The sequence below is a fragment of the Ursus maritimus genome, unplaced genomic scaffold (genome assembly GCF_017311325.1).
Source record: "Ursus maritimus isolate PB19 unplaced genomic scaffold, ASM1731132v1 scaffold_2, whole genome shotgun sequence".
Classification (NCBI taxonomy): Eukaryota; Metazoa; Chordata; class Mammalia; order Carnivora; family Ursidae; genus Ursus; species Ursus maritimus.
The window spans coordinates 93,872,526-93,893,788 of NW_024424452.1; the positions used below are offsets into that span (position 1 = coordinate 93,872,526).

The following is a 21,263-nucleotide window of genomic DNA, read 5'->3' on the forward strand; positions in this document are numbered from 1 at the left end:
TTCTGATTGCAATCCAGCTCCAGCTGTGTAACTGAACCCACTACGAATATAATTCACTTTGAAGAACACTATTCTGAAATAAGTCTATTCAGTGGAGGAAAACAAAATGGAGCAAAACACCAGGTAGGTCAGTCCAAGGAGGTTCTAGAACTGAACAATGAAGGCAGTGAGTGTGTCACATTCACAAAGTGCATCAATTTATATAGTTCAAACCCAAACAGAAAATGATCTACCTTACCCACCAATCTGTATTTTTCATTATCATAACTCTTTTTTCCTTAGAGAAAACAATAGAGAGCTGAATGTACTGTATATTACTGTTTTCCTTACCCTCATATCCAGCATTTTTCAAAAAAAGTAATATAACAGAAATACTAGATACTTTTGTGTATCTATTTCCTAAATAGCATCATGTTCATATTATTTACTTCGAGACCATACCTAAGATCTCATCACATTGAGCAAAAGTTATCTCTGAACAGAGAAAACCTTTTTGTAAGATACCTGAATCCAGAAATGTTTCCCTGCATGTTCAAAGGCAGCAAGTTCACCTTAATGGCCTATAAATCTCCAAAGGAGAAAGAAAAAAAAAAAGAGAGAGAGAGAGAACTAATTTGTAAGAATTCTGCACAAAGCAGCACGGCTCTCTGGATGAACTCAGGCTAATGATTCATTTAGCAATTATTGGCATAGTTTTATCTTTCAACAGAGGCTTTGCTATGTCTAAAATAGTTTGTACTAAATTATTTTACGTCTCACAATTTCCAGAGCCAACACTCTTCCCCCAACCAACATCTCCTCAAAGATAACATGTTTGGGGGCTCCTGGCTGGCTTCGTAGGTAGAGCACCCAACTCTTGATCTCAGAGTTGTGAGTTTAAGCTCCATGTTGGGTGTGGAGCCTTGGAAGGAAGGAAGGAAGGAAGGAAGGAAGGAAGGAAGGAAGGAAGGAAGGAAGGAAGGAAGGAAGGAAGGAAGGAGAAGAGGAAGAGGAAGAGGAAGAGGGAAAGGGAAAGGGAAAGGGAAAAGAAAAGAAAAGAAAAAGAGAAAAGAAAATGTTTTCACTAACAAAACTTTTTTTTCTATAAATAATAAAGTCTCTGCTTAAATGTGTTTGCCAGCCTGCACAGGTAAAGGAGACGCTCACAAGGGTGGGGATGCCACCAACAGGGCTAGCACAAACTACAACTATTCTACACTATATCATACCTAGTCTCTTAAGTGGCCCTCATGACCTAAGCCTCCATCCGTCCAGGGTATGATGGGAGCAGGGAGGTGTCCTACAGAAGAAAAGAGGGAGTCTCTCAAGACAACTTCATTAAATCAAGACGACCCAAATTCTTTGAATCTCTTCAGTCCAACTAACAATCTAAATTCAGTAACATTCTCTGGCTAACCCTCTACCTACCTACTTCCTAGAAATTGCTCCAGATTATGCAAGACTTATGCATATACTTGATCAAGCACGTATAGATTCTGTGTCCCTGCCTTGTCTACTCTATATTTCTCCTTTTCTTCCTAAAGCTAACAAAGAGAATCAAATTTTTAAAAAGAAATATTACATTCTGGTATAAAGTCAAAGGCACAAGAACTATGTTCTTTTCTCCAAACCTCTCAAACTGGAAAAACACTATATTTTCTACAAGGTATATGGAGAAATGAGTTGTAAACCAGTAATAAGGCTGATAAATAAGTTAGGGATCATGACAAAAAAAAAAAGTAATAGAACAGGATGGCTAGACAGCAAATTATTTACATAAGATTTCCCAGCTACAAACTCTGCTAATAAATCATGCCTCCCATTAGTGTCGCTTCTCCCAAATACCAAAAACACAAAGTGAGTCATAGTAACATGGAGAAAAAAATGCCCCCCCCACCCTTTGAGGGCCTTGGCCCCTAACACGGCCCTCCCACTCAGAGAATTTGCTTTCTGCTTAGGAAGTCTGCACACGTCCAAGAAAACTAGTTAATACACAACATCTCTGCAGTGAGCAAACAAGCAAACTGGAACTCCGTGTAGAATTCCCAAATGCTAGAGGTCCCCAGGACAGAAGGCCAATTAAGAAAGATTGGAACGATAAAAGAGAGAAAAAAGAAAAACATTTCTGTCATCTATCCAGGGGGACAGGAGGAAGAGTCTTCATAACCCCAGATATCATTTTTCTTCTTGAATTTTACACCCTGCATGAAAGACCAGGAAAGCAGGCAGAGTATGTGAAGGATTCTCCCACACACCTTTTCCATCTGTCCCCTTTGTCCATCAGCTGCCCAAGCTCTCAAAGAGACCCCCCCCCTGTGAAACAGAAAATACATATATTGGTCTCTACCCCCCAGTGCCCGCACAGAGCTCCTAAAACCCTTATAATTTCTTGTGGTAAGAACATTGGGAGAATTTTTTATTCTAATACTTGGTCTTTGACCCCCGGTTCCTGACACAGGGCTCCTAATTCCCTTGGATTTCTCTGGGTGAGAGGAGCATCTTTTGTTGTAATATGGTGACTCCTGGTGGGCTCCTGGATGAGGGCTGCTCACCGAAAAGACCAAGCCAGAATTGAGGCTTGGACTTTCTCACCCCCACCCCCCATTCTCCAGAGAAGGGAAACGAGCTGGAAATCAAGTGAATGATCACACCTATGTGAGAAAGCTTCCACAGAAATCCCAGAAGTACCAGTTTCACAAAACTTCCGGGTTGGTGAACTCATGGCAGTGCCAGGAGAGGGCTGCTCGTGGAAAGGGCATGGAAGCCCCACACCCCTTCCCACAGACCTTGCCTATGCACCTCTTCCATCTGGAAGTTCACGTGTATCTTTTATCATACCCTTCTCTAATAAACTCATTTCTCCCCAGCCCTCCCATGAAGAATGGCTAAAAACCCTGGATGTAATTTTAAAACAAATATAAGAAGACTGAAAGATGGAAAGAAGAAAGCAGCCTGGCTAGGAAGCTCAGGATTTGAGGAATGACATGAACAAAATAAAATAACTCACAGATGGGCTTCACAGTGGAGGTAGAGGACACGGGTAGAATCATCAAACATTAAGATAGGCCAATAGAAATTACACAATCTGAATAACAGAGAAAAATAGACTGAGAAAATAAACAGAGCCTCAGGGACCTGAGGTACAATTATAAAAAATATAATGTTCATGACACTGGAATCCTAAGAAGGGGAAAAAATGCGGGGCAAAAAAAAAATTGAAAGAAATTAACGGCTACAAATTTCACAAATTTGGCAAAAGGCATAAACTACAGATTCAAGATGCTGAATGAACCCCAATCAAATTAAATATACCAATTAAAAGAAAATGGCAGGATGAATTTTTAGGCAATGATCCAAATCTATGCTGTCTGCAAAAAATTCATTTCAAATATAACAGTATAGGTAGGCTCAAGGTAAAAGGATAGAAAAGCATACACCATACAAAAGAAAGCAGCAGTCACCATATTAATATCAGATCAAGTGGACTTTGGTGAAAGAAAATCACCAGGATCATTAAATGATGATAAAAGGGTCGATTCAACAAGAAAACATAACAACCTTAAATGTGTATGTACCAAACAACAGAGCTCTGAAATCCATAAAGAACTGACAGAAAAGAAGAAACAGACAAATCCACGATTACAGTTAAGACTTCAACACCTCTCTCTCTCTCTCAACAGTTGATATAAAACTGCTAGACAGAAAATCGAGGATACAGGAAAGCCTACCACCAACCAACAGGATCTAATCAACATTTATAGGACATTCCATCCAACAGCACCAGAACACACATTCTTTTTAAGTACCCACGGAACATTCACTAAGATAGACTATATCCTGAGCCATACAACAAATTCACAAATTTAAAAGAATTTCATAATACAGAGTATATTCTCTGACCACAATGGAATCAAATTAGTAATCAGTACCAGAAAGATTAACAGGAAAATCTCCAAACACCTAGAAATTAAGCAACATACTTCTAAATAACCCATGAGTCAGAGAGGAAGTCTTGAGGGAAATAAAAAAATAGAACTGAATAAAAATGAAAGTACGATTTATCAAAATATGTAGGATGCAGCTGATGCAGTGATGGAAAAACATTTATAACACTACATATTTATATTAGAAAGAGTCAAAGTCTCAAAACTCTAAGCTACCACCTCAAGAAACTAGAAGAGGAGCAAAATAAACTCAGAGCAAGTATGAAAAAGGAAATATAGATAAGAAATCAATGAAACAGAAAAATAGAGAAAAATTAGTGGAATGAAAAGCTAGTTCTTTGTAAAAATCAAGTTCACAAATCTCTAGCAAATGGACAAAGAATAAAAAAAGACAGCCCAAATTATGGATAACAGGAATGAAACAGGATATCATCAAGCTCCACAGATATCGAGGCTAATAAGGGATACTATGAACAACTCTACATACATAAATTTGACAACTTAGATAAAATGGACAAATTCCTTGAAAAGCAAAACTACCAGAACTCACCCAATACAAAATACATCATTTTTTTTCTTTTTTTTAAGATTTTATTTATTTATTGGACAGAGAGAGACACAGCGAGAGAGGGAACACCAGCAGGGGGAGTGGGAGAGGGAGAAGCAGGCTTCCGCTGAGCAGGGAGCCAGATTCAGGGCTGGATCCCAGGACCCTTGGATCATGACCTGAGCCGAAGGCAGACACTTAATGACTGAGCCACCCAGGCATCTCATATTAACATATTCTTAATAAAGAAGAAAAATCCCATGATATCAATTGATGCAGAAAAATTATCTAACAAAATTCAACACTCATTCATAAAAACTCTCAAAAAACGACGAACAGAGAAGAACATCCTCAACTTGATAAAGAACGTCTATAAAAATATCCAGAAACATCGAACTTAATGGTGAAGACTGAATGGTTAAGAATAAGAAAAAGACAAGGATGTGCACTCTTGTCACTCTTATTGGATGTAATACTGGGAATCCCAGCCAGTACAATAAGAAAATGCAAGTTATACAGATTGAAAATGAAGAAATAAAACTGTCCTGATTTGCAGATGACATGGTTGTCTATGTAGAAAATCCCCACAAATCTATCAAAAAAGAGGGAAAAAGGGGCGCCTGGGTGGCACAGCGGTTAAGCGTCTGTCTTCGGCTCAGGGCGTGATCCCGGCGATCTGGGATCGAGCCCCACATCAGGCTCTTCCGCTATGAGCCTGCTTCTTCCTCTCCCACTCCCCCTGCTTGTGTTCCCTCTCTTGCTGGCTGTCTCTATCTCTGTCGAATAAATAAATAAAATCTTAAAAAAAAAAAAAAAAGAGGGAAAAAAAGACTTCCTGTAATAAATGCGTTTAGAAAAGTCATAAGATACAAGACCAAAATATAAGTCAATTATACTTCTATATACTAGCAGTTAACATGTGGAACTTGAAATTAAAACTGTAAGACCATTTATAATTGCTCAAAAAATAAAATACTTAGGGGGGCCTAGCTGGCTCAGTCGTAGAGCATGCAAGTCTTGATCTTGGAGTCGTGAGTTCAAGCCCCACACATGGCATAAAGTTGGCTTAAAATAAAGATAAATAAATAAATTTAAGTGTTAAGAAAAATAAAATAGAATACTTGGGTATAAATCTAACAAAACATGTAGGAAATCTGTATGCTAAAAACTACAAAACACTAATGAAAGAAATAAAGAAATCTTCATGGGCTGGAAGATTCAACATAGTAAAAACCTCAATTTCCCCCAAATTGATCTAACATTTTAATAGAATTCCTACCAAAATCCCAGCAAAATGTTTTGTAGATATAGAAAAGCTTGTTCTAAAATGTATATGAAAAAGCAAAGGAACTAAATGAGCTAAAATAATTTTGAAAAAGAATAGAATTAGAATGATTATATAACCTGATTTTAAGACTCACCAGTAATCAAGAGAATGTGGCATTCGTGGAAAGACAGATACACAGATCAATGGAACAGAAATCAGAACTGAGAAATAGAGCCATATTAGTCTGGCCAATTGATTTTTGACAAAGGTACAAAAACAATTCAATGGAGGAGGAATAGTCTTTTCAATAAATGGTGCTATAGCAACTAGACCTACTATAGCAAAAAAATAATAAATAAACCTTTACCTAAGTAATACAAAAATTAACTAGAGTGCCTGGCTGGCTTAGTTGGTAGAGCGTGTGACTCTTGATCTTGGGGTTTTAAGTTCAAGCCCCAAATTAGGTGTAGAGATTACTTAAAAATAAAATCTTCTAAAAAAAATAACTCAAAATGGATCATGGATTTAGACGTAAAATACAAAGCCATGAAACTTTTGGGAAAAAAATGGAAAATCTGTGGACCATACAACCAGGCCAAGAGTTCTTAGAAATGACACCAAAAGCATAATCCATAAGAGGAAAAAAAAAAATCAATAAACTGAATTTCTGTGGAAGACCCTAAGAGGATGAAAAGCAAGCTACTGACAGAAAAAAATATTTGCAAATCACCTGACAAAGGACTAGTATCTAGACTATATAAAGAACTCTCTATACTCAACAGTAAAAACAAAACCACCCAGGGAGGAAATTGGCAAAAGACATGAACAGTATTTCACCAAAGAGAATATATGAATGACAAGTAAGCGCACAAAAAGATGTTCGACATCACTGTCCGGGAAATGCAAACTAAACCAGGACCTATCACCGCATATCTATCAGAAAAGCTAAAACTTGAGTGTTGATAATACCAGATGCTGGCAAGTATGCAGACAAACTCAGCATCTCATGCATTGCTAACAGGAAAGTAACATGGTAGAGTCATCCTGAAAAACAGTCTGGACAGCTCTTCGTAAAATTAAACATACACTTATCATACAATCCAACAATCAAGCTCCTGGGTATTTATCCCCAAAAAATGAAAACTTACATCCACACAAAAACCTGTATATAAATATTCATATCAGATGTACTCATAATAGCCAAAAACTAGAAACAACCAAAATGCCCTTCAACGATGGCGTGGTTAAACTAGTTGCGGCCCATCTGTGTTGTGGACCCTGCAACAAAAACGAATGAATTCCTGATACACACAACTCAGATGGATCTCAAGGGCGTTACCCTGAGTGGGGAAGAAAAACAAAAAGGGTGAGCCTCAAAAGGTTACATACTATAGGATTCCATTTGTATAACATTCTCCAAATGACAAAATTATGAGATGGAACACCAAACAGAGGCCTCCATGGGTCAGGGGTGGGGAGAGCAGGATAGGTGTCTCGAAAGAAGCAGCAAGAGGGAGTTCTTTGTGGTTCAGTATCTTGCTTGTGATAGTGGTTAGGGGACAGCAAAGGAAAAGAATGGGACTGTACTCTAAGTCCCAATATACAAAAGGGGTAAAACTGGAATTTCTGCGATTGAACCAGGACAGGGTGTAGAGACCGGCAGACTTCTGCTTCGCCCCCTAATGGTGGCTCCAGAAGCAGCTGTGAATACACAGGTATTTGAAGACTCTCCAAATGGATGACTCAGACTTCTCATTTGCATACCCATAGTACCCTGCATAGAATACAACCTTTTCAAATTTAAAAGAATATTTCTTCCAATTGGACATTTCTAGCTATGAGAAGTTTACTTACAGAATTTCTTGTGCAAACTAGGTAGGGCGTAGCACTCATGGATAAAGAGCTACCATCAGTGTACTAGGAGTTGCAGTTACTGGAGTAGTGAGATCGAGGGGCCCATATTTATACTCTGGTTTCTCTTCAAATCGTATAAATCTTTCGCCTTTTACTAAAGATTTCCGTGGGGAGAAACAATTCTGAGTCTTTGGCAAATTTTTTGAGGCCTTGTTCTAAACAAGGCTATGTCAGTTGTTGTAATGAAAGACCCAATCTGAAGAAAGGAAAGGGTATTTATTTAGTGCAATATTCGTTCTATTATCAGTCTGTGACAAATGAACACTGGTATAGCTCTTGAATTTATATAATCCCAGTTAGAAACACCTGCCTGCTATATAATGATCTTGACACACTTACCTGTGTGGTCAAGGGTTAATAAAAGCCCAAGAAATGTTAAAAAACATACATTGTGGGTTATGTCTCAGAGTCTCCATTGTAAGACCTGGTATACAATCAAAGATTGGAGAATTTTTGCTTTCTGGTGCCAAATAGCTCAGAATCCCCCTCTCTACATAAGATATTATCTCTGGAAGGAACCTTCTATGCAAGGCAGTGGCATAAACTTCTCAAGAATCTTGTTGGGCTCACAGCTCTGGTTTCCCCTGCTTGCCTAATAAATGTCTATATGCGTGATATAATTTGGTCTGAGGTTTGTTTTCATGAAACCCGGGAACAAAATTATGATCTACTAACTAGCCCTCACCCACCTGGAACAACATCTTCACATCTTCTCCCACGGACCCCATGGATCTCACTCCTACCCTGCAGCTGCTTCTAACTTCTTTTTAACAGAGACTTATCACCTGTCATGTCATGATTTTAAAAAGCAATAACCTTTTAAAGAATGCTGACAGACATTACTTTTAGGGTGTATACTGAGAGAAAGAAGGGTTTTCCCTCCTCCCCGCATCTTTCCCCAAATTTCAGCTCCAAGCCACAGTCCGAACTGCCTGGGCTGAAATGATCTCTGCTGCTTCTCTCTGAATCCTGTTAGAATATTTATATAAGATACGTTGTACAAATTAAGGAAGGAGTTAGCATTTGAACGTGCTAATCGGAAATCCAGTCCCAGAGAGCTGCAATTCGAATAATTCCAATATTGGTATCTAAAGCTGCACCTGAGAGTTTATTAGCATAAGCAATGTTAGAAATAATTTACAAATGAAAGAAATGGTGTTCAATATATGTGGGGGGTTGGCGATTTTCTCAGGCTCTAACACTCTTGTAAGAATGAGGCATGCACCAGAGCTTCTGGGAGAATCGCCCTAAGTCCAGCCCTCTGTGTCCCTTCGAAGACTTCCTGAGACTTTCCCTGATCAAACTAGCAGGGCATCTGCTCTAAACCACAGGGTAGGACTGCCTCAACTTCAAAGCCTCCTGAAAAGTGCTTGTTGGAGTACCTAAAGACAAAACAGAGGCTTCTTGAGCTTTCGGGAACAGGTTTGATGGCAAGTTTTGTACCTGCCTACTAATAAGGGTTGCACACATGCACAATTCAGGATCTAGACTCCTTCCTTACAACATACCACTTGGCAGCAAAATTATGGGACCGAAAGACATTTAATTCCTACATACGTCCAACTGTTAGAACCCACCAAGAATAAAACCAAAGAATTTGATTTTTGTTGAACCACCAAACAGGCTAGGGTCAGTTCAAAACATGACCCTTCTGTTCAAAGCTCAGCTCAAATCCACATCCTCCAGGTCCCTGGTCATTCCAAGGCTAGAAAGTCTCCCAGCAATTTTTGGCTATACTAACAAGAGACACTCACACACATGAAAACACTGACAAGAGACAGTCACACACATGGAAACTTTGTTCCATGTAATGCCAGGGCCGATTTTCAGGCAGGACACACAAACAGGGCCAGTTGTCCTGGTTGTATACAACTGGTATTCTCTTTGGCTTGATTGGTGCCTCTCCCCTTTGTCAAATACATAGTGCATTATCTCTTTTAAAGTGGTATGGAGGCCTGGCATTCTCAGACGGAGTGTAAGCAACTTGAGGAAAGAAACCACACCTGTCACTTCCCTGAGCCCCCAGCACACACTGCACTGCAGCCTGGGCCACAAAGCAGTTGGTAAGCAAACAGTCACGTGTAAGCTGACTGGTTTGTGGCTGAGAAACGTCTCACGCAAAACCTACATCCCCACCACAAGACCTGACTCAGCACCACCCTTCTCTCTACTCATCCCTCTCCCACCCTCTCTCTCTGTCTCTCTCTCTCTCTCTCTCTCTCTCACACACACACACACACACACACACACACACGATCTTTTAGTTTTGCAGAGCTCCACTCCTGGTTCTAACTTCACCTTATTTCTCCTGGCTTCTTCAAGTGCCTTTATAATGAAATAATATTTGCTATGAACTAGTAGATATAAAAGAGAGGAGGGCAGAGCCAGGAACTTGGTGGCTAAGAGTCAATAAGCAAATCTGATGTGTACCCATTTGCACTGCAGATCCTATTTTTCTGTAAGGCAGAGAGTGACACTTGTTTTCTCTCCTCCCCAGGAAATCACTACGTCATTTTTCTCCTGCCTCACTGCAGATCTTCCCACACATCGAGAAGAAAATCCAGCAGGGCTGAGACTAGATAAGAGTGTGCTGACAGGTAAAGAGCGGGAGTTCTTTATGTGAACAAGAGGGTATCAAGCCCAACGTGTGTTCAGGGATCTTCCTTCCACCACCAGTCTGCGGGTTTCTTGGCCCTACCACGTGGAGATACTTCAGCCCACATTCTTTTTGCCTGGAGGGGCTGGCAGAGGGCACAAGAATCTGCTTCTGCCGAGCAGCCCCTCTGTGAAGGGGCAAAGCTGCATAAAATCCAATTTTCTGTTAGTAAGGACAGGCTGAAAGTTCTCACGCACAGCCGAACTGCTTATTAATCTGCTCCCATCGGATGGAGGGAGGCAGAGATATAATAAGAAACTGGAATCATCTCTGAGGGGCTACGGCTTAACGAAAATGAGGTGAAACCTAAACTCTCTAAACCTGCCAGAATTCAGACTCGTGCAACAAAGCCAATGGTGCTGAGGGACCGACGTTCCTTTACAATGAGCCCCCAATGACATAGGCGTGTTGGATTAAGGTTAATTCAACAAACACTACTGGACGTCTACTGAATGTCAGGCAGGCACAGGCAGAGCTGACAGATCCCCTGACATCTCAAACAGATAGCTGTTAGGTCACAGAGGTTCAGGAGAGACTCCTGGGAATGAACTCCTAGAAGAGAGAAACGATCGCAGCCGGAGGTTAGAGCGAGGGGAGAGGAGTCAGGGAAGGTTCCCTGGGGGCTGTTCCCCGAGCAGAGGGGCATGCTCACCAGTCTATAGGAACTGTCACGTGTAGGAAACATCAAGGCACCTTCAGGGGATGGCAGACAATCCTGTTACTTAGCAGCAAAGGGTGACCACAAGGATCTGAGGGGCCAACACAAGGTAGGGTCAGCGGACAAATGGGGCTGAAGGTCAGCTATGGAGTCTGCACTTTATACAGTAAGACATGGGAGCACGAATAGCTTCTGAGTAATATTATGAGACACACATCCCAGGACATTAACTGCAGGGATGCACAAAACCGTGGAGGAGTGGGGGAGGAGGTGAGGTAAGGTAAGGGGAGGTGCAGGGTGGGCAAGGCAGGAAAATCTCGAGGGTCCTAAAAGAGGCCCCGGAAGCAACCGTCCACTGCCTTCCGAATAAAGTCCAGACTCCACACATGGTGCCCAGAAGCCTTGTGGTCAGCCTCTGTCTTGTGCCATCCTCCTCCCGACACCCAGCCTCCCAGCCAAGCTACTCTCGCTCTCTCATCCAGGTCCGAATGCATGCCGTTCCCTTCACCCACCTCTCCCCACGGTGTCCCCTGGGCCTCAGCTGGAACTGCCATGAGTCCAGATCACATGCACCTTCAGCTTCTGAACATCAGCCACCTCACGGTCCAATCACCACCTTCCCCCAAACCCAGAGTCCAGCGAGGAGAGAGACTGAGCCCGGAACGTCCTGGCCTCCCAGCACCCAGCTCATCCCCTGGAAGCCTTACACGGTAGGTGCTCAAGGAATATCTGTTCAGTGAGTCAAACAGAGCCTGTTGTTTTTTTAAAGTACTAAAATACAGAGGAATTAAAAAATGAGCTGAATCTTAAAATCTTAAAATTTCGCATAGGCGAAACTTGAGTGCTAAAAACTGTGTCTGTACTTTAGAAAAGTACCTCTTTTCTCTTCATATTCAAAGACTTCAGTGATCAAGCTTCCCTTCTCTGATCTTGTCTTTTCTTCCTCACCCTTCTGACAGGCACTGAAAATTCCTCTCTGATTCTACTTCTGAAAGAACTTCTTATCTACAAGGATGCCCCCATTTCAGAACCTGCCACAGGAAGGAGCGTCCTCAGTAAAGAAGGAGGAACTGATTACACGTAAAACTTTTCGTAATACATTAGGCTTTCGAGAGCTCCCTTCAGTAGCAATCCCCATCCTGATTTAAATGCTTCTCTGTAGAACATTACCTGCTTGCCAGATAAGGGGAATCAGCAAATCTTAACTCTGAAACAAGGGTGTTTTCCACGGAAAGAAAAACATCACCACCACCACAAAAACACATCTCGGGCATCCATTCTGCACCAGGCATACCCAGGCTGGGTGCTCACTGTCCAGCATCTCTTTCCCTACAGCCTCCCCTTCCCATGCTCCAGATGAGAAAACTGAGGCTCAGAGGAGGTAAAGGATTTTCCAAAACGCAGTAAATTGCATTGTGAACTCAGTCCAACTCCAAACCTGTGCTCCTTCCATTATGCCAACTACCTTGAATCAGAAATAAAAGGGGAAAGAATTCATGACAGTACAACCCAACACAGAGCTTCATTCGTATCAGTTTGGTTCAGACCCTGTCCGGAAGCAAATTTACTACATCAAGCAAGGAACATGAGCACTAAAAAGTTTCCTCTATCGACTGGGACGACTAGCCAGAATACTAGCATGAAAAAAAGACAAGGGGACCACCAAACACCAAGACAGAGAATAGCCAGAACTGGAAAGGACCAGGCGGGACCTCTCCCTGGCCACCCCCAGGCTCCCAACACGCACCTGCTCCAGGGAGCCACGGGAGCCTGCGGGAAGGCGCACCTCCGAGCCAGGAAGAGCAGACACTTCAAAGGAGGCTGCAAATGTCTCAGCACATGGGACGTGAGCAGTGACGGGGGCACCTACACAAGCTCCCCCCACCACAACTGGCGTCTCAGCAAGTGCCGTCGGCTTTATGCCAAAGAAATTACCAGGCCCAAAGGCATTCCTGATTTGGGCTATGATCCTCCAAACTCTAACATCATCAAAAATTGGAGGACTGAGCGTGGTCAGCCCCAGATCCCCTTCACTATCCTCAGTGAAGCTTCGACCTCAATCGGCATCTCCCTAACACCTCCCTGCCTTTTCCAATCACAGCGAGCCCCTCGGGAACAACGGCTCTTCTACTGATGACCCCGCCAAGTCCTACCACTCTGCGGAGCCTGGCTGTACAGGAGCAGTTTGGGACAGCCTGTGGCGCGGTGGGCGCTCCCTGCTCTGACTGTAAACACCGCCGCACTCCGCGTTTCCCTACACGTCTCTCTACATGCAGTTAGCACCGGCGCATTGTACTCCAATGTTACAACTTGGCGCAATGACATTCAATAAAATAGTCACCTATTCAAGGCACTAAAGATACAAGATTGATTAAATCCCAGCCCTGTCCTTGTGGGACTCACAGTCGAGTGGAGAATGGATAATATAAAACACAACTGTACAAATACATTCATCGTCATACGGCACAAGACACAGTCGAAAGCATTAAATCACATCACCGTATCTGTTTTCTTCATATCATTTAGCTCCATCTGTGGCTGTTAGGTTTGTTCATTTACTTACCTTCGATCTGTCCCCATTAAGAGACAATAGGACAGGAACCTTGTCTGCCTGGTTCACTATCGTGTCCCCAACACTCAGTACAGACTTGGGCCCAGAAACATACTCATTAAAAGTAGTATTGTGGAAAGGGATAAAGAGAGAGGCAGGGAAGTGTCAGGAACGATGAGTACTAACCCCAACTCAGAGGTCCAGGCAACGCTTCTGTGACAGGGAGCCAACTGGGCTCAGATGTGAAGAGGGAATAAGGACCAGGCACGGAAGGGCAGAGACAAAATCCAGAAGAGGAAACAGGCTGAGCAAAAGAAACGGCAAATCAGAAATGGCAGAGGCTGTTTGGGGAGAGCCCCTAAATACTGCCGTAAACACCTGTCAGTGCCTGGAGACATTTTTGATTGTCATGACTTGGGTCAGGGCTTGCTGCTGGCACGCGCTAGGCAGAGCCCAGGGAGGCTGCTGAACGTCCTACAATGTACACAGCAGCTCCCCCACAACAAAGAATTATCTGGTCTAAAATGTCAGTAGTGCTGAGTTTAGCAACCGTTACATTTAAGATACGGACTGATCAGAAAACATTAAAGATTTTTTCTAAAGTTCACAATTCCTACTCTCACCAAATATCTTCTTTTGATTAGAATTTAGAGCAGGGTGGCATTTGCTTACCACCTCCCATAACCTCAAAGAAAGGAAATATATATCAAGGAGTGTCCAGAACCAACAGGTCTGTATGTTAGCTGAAATGAGACTTTCAGCAGATAATCTGTGAACTTCCTAGCACTACATTTGGCCCCGGGTCTGTTTTATGATCTTCGCCAGGGGCACAGTATCAACTGCCCTCATCTACTGACTATCCACCAGAACTCCTCATTTTTCCTCTAAATTCTAAGACTCCAAACTACCCACCCCATTTCAAGGGATGAGATATAGAAAGATGAGGCCAACAAGAGGTACTCAAGAGCACCAGATCGATGAATGGATGGTCAGATAAACAGAGGCATGGACAGATTTTTCAGAATGGAAAAAGACTGAGTCCTTGGAGCTCCGAGGACATGTATCTGTGCCTTGTGCACTTTTTCATGAAGGCAGGGTTGTCCTGAATGTTGACATCCCCTGACCCCATGCCCGGTTATAGGGGGTGGGGGGGGGGTCTGTCGTGGAGAACACTTAGCAAAGGTCATCTCCCCAGGACTCTACAGCCTGGGCAGGGAGTCAAGCAGCTAAACCTGAAGGAGTAGTGACAGGAGCTGGGAAGCGAGCAAAGACAAAGCCCCTTTGTCTGGAAGTGGCACACACAGCAGGATGGAGCCTTCCCCTTGACAATGAAATCTGCCGCAGCTCCCGAACTTGCTGGGACCTGACCCTCTGTTCAACTGCTCATCCTGCCTTGCAATGGCTTCTCTTCTCAAGAGCCAGAAGTCTCTTAGTCTAAAATGGGTTTGTTTTTGCCCCTGGCAAACAATTCAGTATTGTCTGAAATGCCTGAACTGTAACCGTAAGAGGGGGAAAAATGGAGAGAGAGATTACCATTTTTTCCTGTTGTAAGAGAGCCAATAGTGAAATATTTCTAAAGAGTAGATCTTAGACACTCACGAGGGCTATCTCCTGCTACATCTCAAATTCCACCAAGACAAAAGTTTCCCAGATTTCATCATCTCTGAAGTGGGCACAATCCCATCCACCTCACAGTCTTATTCATACCCTAAAAGGGCTTATTTAAATCAGAAACATTTACAAATGGATGCAATGAATGACAAGTCAATTTGCATCCAACTTTTCAGGGAAACTTCTGGTGCGTAGAACAACGAAAGCCAAGCCGGGAATGGCACCCCACGCGGGGCAGGACATTCTTCCCAGTCCCACAAGAACATGGGCCTTCCATTGAATACAGCGGCTCCACACAGAGCCAGAGCTGGAAAGAAGGGACAGATTACCCCCAGAAAATCAAAATGGAAATTGAAGTATATTTGCTGCAATTCTAAGCAAGACCTGCAACTCTCACAGTAGAAAAATATCAGCATAAGCAGTGCCCAGCCTGAAAATGAATGGTCTTCCAAAAGCTCGTTTGTAAGTTGGGTGTTTGGAACTTGGAATACAAGCATTATTTTATGTCCCAAGCCAGCCCACAAACACTGATTGAACTTAAAATATATCTGGCACACTGCATAGACCGAAAACAGTAAAAAGCAATATGTTATATCATTTTAAAAATCTATCAAAATAAAAAAAGAAAAAGAAAAATCTATCACAATGCTTAGAAAAACAAATACACAGCTCATCACTAGCCAAATACAATAGTAATACAAAATACTGAAACCAGGTTTGAAAACTGAGAAGCTTTATCATTTATCCACTAAGTACCTTCTTTAATCCTCCAAATAAAGTGCCAATCTCCAGAGCAAACTGTCGGTCCAGCTCCTCTTCATGTTCTGACAAGAAAAACAGTGTTTCATTAGTCAGTTTTATTTAAAAGTGGGTTGGTTTCATAGGAGAGGCACTAAGAGAAACTGGACTACGTTCTGGAAAAGCTGCCTGTGGCCTGAGCTACAGACATGGAGACAAGTCAGACTCTTGACCTTCCACTCCAGTTTCCTGTGACCTAAGTTCCTGGAAATACGGAGTGGGGCTGATGGAAATGTTCCCTTCAACTTGTAGTAAGGGTCACAAATGGAAAGGGATCCAGAGAAAAAGCTTCCAGCACCAGGAACCAAGGGGGAATTAGTGCAAATACCTCACCTGTATAGGTGGTGAAAAATTATTTTAAACAGATCACGCCACAAAATGATAGTGATCATAGCCCCATGATATGGACACAATGTTTATGAGATTTATAAAATGAAATCATATAACAGTAATAAGTATACAATTGGTTTAAGACAAAAAGTATAACAAAATATTCATTCAAATATTTCTTAAGGGTGTGCAATAACCAGGCACATGTCGTGATATACCATGGCCTTTGCCTGGGGCTCATGGTACCCCAGGGAAGAGAGACAAACCAGTCATGATAAATTGCAATAGTGCTCATGAACACCATGTAAGGAGGAAAGAAACGCTAAGTTGCCTATGCAATGTCCCGTATGCAGCCCAATGGGAATGGATGGAGCTCAAAAGTGTACTCTAAATTGGAGGTGAAGACTGGGGGGTCCTCCGCATAAGGGTAGTGATGAAGCCACCAGAATGTCTGAAATCGCCCCAAAAGGCTCAGAGTATACAAACAAGGGAAAACCAATGCTTATCAGACCAACAAACCTACAAAACCACAGAAGAACCAAACAGGCACTACCCAGAAAGATTGCAGGAAAACCAGGAGAGTGTGTAGTCATTAAAACATAATCCTGAAAGGACACTGGTTTCATAGTAGGATCCAGGGGCAGATTCACACAAACTGGAGGGGCCCCAGCCTCCAACCACGGGCAATACTGCCCCTGGGAACAACAGGAAAGGGTGGGGCGGTGAGCACTGGCCCAGGGTGCCACGTGGCCCAGCTCCAAGACACATTCCCACTGCATCCCACCCGGTCCAGGGGGCGCTGTGGAGCTGTGTGATTGCAGCAGGGCTCTGGTCCTTTCTGTTACAGCTGCATACACGTCACGTTGTGTGTGTGCACACGCGCTCAATTGTGCACAGACTCAAGTCCCAGGGAAGAGCCAACAAACAAACAGCAAACTACTGCAATCCAACAAAGACCTCCTAAAATTCATTAACACAAAGAGGGTGGAAAACCTCTCTGCCTCTTGCCTCTTCTGTTTTGCCTTCACTTACATACAAAGAGCAACCTCCAGAAACATCAGAATTGTGCAGAACTGAAACAAAGCAGAAACGTGTTTGGAGTTTTTGGTTGTGTTTTTTGCTTCTTTTTTAAAAGAGTACATTCAGAAGCAGTGAAATTTACATGGTAAAGCACCGGACTTCCTGAAACTGGAACGCAGCTCCCTCTAGTGGGAAAAAGGAAGCCTACGCAGGTAGGAAAATAATGAAATCCTGTCTGGGGCTGACCAACTGAAATACTGAGACACAATTTTAAAAAGTAAGAAAAGATTAATTTTAGCATATTTTATTTATTTCAACACGGAATCAGTATTAAACAATTACAAATGAGTCATTTTACATCCCGTTTTCTTACTAATTCTTCAATATCCAATATACATGTTATCCTTACAGCACATCTCAATTTGTAAATAACAAGCCACATCTCAATACGTAAATACAAGCCACATTTTAAGTGCTTGTACAGCTAATGGCTACAGTATTGGACAGCACAGCTCTAAACCAAAAATCCTCTCTCAGGCTTGGAGAATTTCTGTAACTCACCCTTGTCTGATTTCTTGACATTAACAAATGCTATACAACATACATGCGCAACCTCTTTGGAATTCACTGTCTTCAAACTGCCTTAAGTTAGGTAAAAACGCGCTGCTACAGAATTTGGTTGATACAGGAGAACGGCAGCTGAGAACGTGTAATGGAAATCTTTACCTAAAGAGCTTCGGCCATCAGAATTTCTCTGATGAGACCCTTCAGCTAGAGATCCCATATCCTCACTCAGGACTCGGGACAAAAGTTTTCATCATCCCTCACATACACTCAAGCAAAAGGACCCTGCAAACGGAGAGAAGCCTTCTCTGCCTGCGCAATTTTCTCCATACCACACAGGCCTGACTGTCGGGCAGAGCCAGCTCCTTCTTCGAGGTGCCCTGGTTCTCGATTCAGCGCTCCACAAAACTGCCTCAGAGCACAGAAATGAAGCGGTTTCTGTTGATGAGCCCTCATTACTAAATCAGCTGTTGATTCTCCCCACTCCGACCACCACCCAACAAGAGGATACATCAAAGCCCCATTCTACCTACTGAGTGAGAGGATTTGCATTTTAATCGATGCCAATGAGCTGTGGTGGTAAACCATTTACTTAAGAGCACTAACTAACCTACCCCTTTCACCCTCAACATTTTGATAGGAAACCATTTCTGGGGTGGGGTAGGGGTAATTAGAGGGCAATAATCAGGAAGAGGAGGAAACACATATACACCCTCGTCTGACACAAGCCACTGCCAGGGACTAGCACACCCAATCATAGCTTAACATGTCCTGCTGTTTCTATGCATTTGAAAAATTCCAATCAGCTCCTACTGATTCTTTATTTCTCTAGGAAGCCGCTGGGTACAGCAGACTGTGGCAGTAAATGAGTAGAGAAAGGGAGCAGAAAAGATGGGCTTCTCCAGATAAGAGAATTTAATGATAGCCAACTCCCAAAAATTCATATATACAATGTCATATAGAAGGATGACAGGTGCTGGTTTTCCCACGACAACTCTTGAGAAGCGCCCCCCCCCCAATTCCCACTCAGGGAATGAAAAGTTGATGTAGAAATAGCCCAAGCAAAAGCAAATCATATATGTAAATAGGACACGAAGCGACATATAACATAAATGGCCTTCAAATCTCCCTAATAAGGCTGCTCACCTGCTACTCACCTGAAAGAACTCTGGGGTCTTTCAAGGAAAGCCACCAGGCACGTGATTTGCCTGGGAATCCTTAAGGCTCTGGAGAGAGGGGGAAGCAGCTCCAGATGGAGATGGAAACACTCAGGCAAAGAGGAAGCCATAAGCTCTGGGCATGTTCTTTTGTGTTTGACAGGACAACAGGGAGCACTGGCTGGAGGAGTGAGGAGCTGTGAAGTCTAACACTGAGGGTTGCCCTCAAATGCCCTACAGCTGAGGCCCTGTCCCAAGTCACTGTGACAAGTTTACTATAGGTGTTAAGAAAGTCAACTCTGGGTGCGGGAGCCTGGGTGGCTCAGTTGGTTAAGCATCGGCCTTCAGCTCAGTCATGATCTCAGGGTCCTGGGATCAAGTTACCTGTTGGGCTCTCTGATCAAGTGGGGAGTCTGCTTCTCCCTCTGTCCCTCTGTGCTATCACCACCCCCCAAACAAATTTTTAAAAAAACAAAAGAAAGTCAACTCTCGGGGCACCTGGGCGGCTCAGTCAGTTAAGCATCTGCCTTCAACTCAGGTCACGATGCCAGGATCCTGGAATTGAGCCCTGCATCGGGCTCCCTGCTCAGTAGGAAGCCTGCTTCTCCCTGTACCCACTCTCTCTAATAAGTCTTAAAAAAAAAAAAAAAAAGAGAGAGAGAGAAAGTCAACTCTCTGGAAGCCAACACTCCACCCCCCACCCCAAGGGCCCCACGTCCACATAGGAGGAGAAGGCCCATGCAAGCCTGAGCAGAAGGGGTGGGTCAGCAAGCTTGAGTTCCCAGTAGGAAAGCAGGAGCTCTAATGTTTCCTACAACCCCTGGCCAGAGGTGAAAGGGGAAACAGGGTGAACTATAGCAGGAAGCACTGCCAAACAGATCCCTGAGCCTGAGTGTGACACACGCTATTGATGCCGGCCATCAAGGCAGACTGCCCAGTCCTTGGCTTTTGGGTCCTTTCACGGAAGACCTGTTAACTGAAAGGCCCCTGGTGGCCCCTCCCATGGTTCCAAGGGCAAGGCCAACTGTTCAAAGACAGGACCAGGGGTAGCCTCAATTACCCCCCAGTGCTGCTCACCCTGAACTGGGCCCTACAGAGTTGCCAGCTGTCTTGCAACCAAATTCCTCCAGTCACAAATGCAAGTGGGAAAAACTACCTTCTGACTGATTACAAAGCCCACCCCTCGTGAGTGGTTAGTGTGATATATTAACACAAAGAAGAATCTAAATGTGCTATCTCCTTTCCTTATAAACTGAGACTAGTGATAAGTGATAAGAACAGGGGAGTTTAGGAATAAACAGAAGGTAGAAGGTGAAAATGCTCAACTGTAATTGCATTCCACTCTCAGAACACCTACTATATACACAAAGAATCTGGACATGGCAACTCAAATCATTTGTTCACACTTGCTTAAATATCGGGGCTTCCCGGGGCTACAGTTTATTTAGAGAAACATTAACCTCTGCTCACTCAAGACTTTTAAAAATGAAAATAAAGTGTCTGTGAAATGGAAATGCAAATTTATGGAAAATATCACTCTGTTTACAAAAATGTCCCTAATGTGCAACTTTTTAGGAAGAAAGCCACGGCATAAAACTTGAGCCTGGGCTCTGGAAAGCCAAAAGGATCTAGGATGGCCTACTGTTCAATAGGGAGTAACTGTCACGGGTGGGGGGGGGGAGGTAGAATTCATAAATAAACCCAAGAGATCGTTTTTTGAAAAAAAAAAAAAAAAAAGAACAAATCCACTAAGTGGACAAAACCTTTGGTAAATTCCCTAAAACAGAAAAAGTGAGACCGGTGTGTTTCAAAACATTATATGATCCTCAACCGGATGTTAATACATTTGAAAATTTCAATGAAAAGGAAAAACGTAGGGGTGCCTGGCTGGCTCAGTTGGTGGAGCATGCAACTCTTGATCTCGGGGTTGTGAGTTCAAGCCCCACGTTGGGCGTAGAGATTATGTAAAAATAAAATTGAAAAAAAATATATATATATATACAAATTACTCAAACTGACAAGAAAACCTAAATATAACCTGAAATAACTAAAAGACCCTGAAGTTTTCAGTGAATCTATTTCCAAAGACTCCACGCGTAGACAAACTTACAAGTGAATATCGAACTCTGATGCTGACATCTCGTACGCTATGTGAACAGTTTCATAGCATGCACAAAAAAATGAAAAACTTCCCCATTCATTTTATAAAGATAACAATGTTGATATTAAAATCTGATGAAATGAAAAATAAAACTACAGGCCAACCA

General features: G+C 42.8%; 1 protein-coding gene and 1 non-coding gene across 6 annotated transcripts in view; one reads left to right on the forward strand and one right to left on the reverse strand.

The window, feature by feature from the left end:
• HHAT (hedgehog acyltransferase) overlaps positions 1 to 21,263 on the reverse strand; it is a 302,265-nt gene that overhangs the window by 260,267 nt on the left and 20,735 nt on the right. For 4 of the 5 annotated variants that reach the window (XM_040636380.1, XM_040636379.1, XM_040636377.1 and 1 more), the window contains one exon: positions 15,884 to 15,951. The exons of the other annotated variant lie outside the window; for it this stretch is intronic. In XM_040636380.1, coding sequence (XP_040492314.1) covers positions 15,884 to 15,951 — 68 coding nt within the window. The remainder of the gene's footprint in view (positions 1 to 15,883; positions 15,952 to 21,263) is intronic. 5 annotated transcript variants of the gene reach the window in all.
• LOC121104109 lies at positions 7,702 to 7,818 on the forward strand. Its single transcript, XR_005836480.1, has one exon. It is a non-coding gene; the product is annotated as a U5 spliceosomal RNA (small nuclear RNA).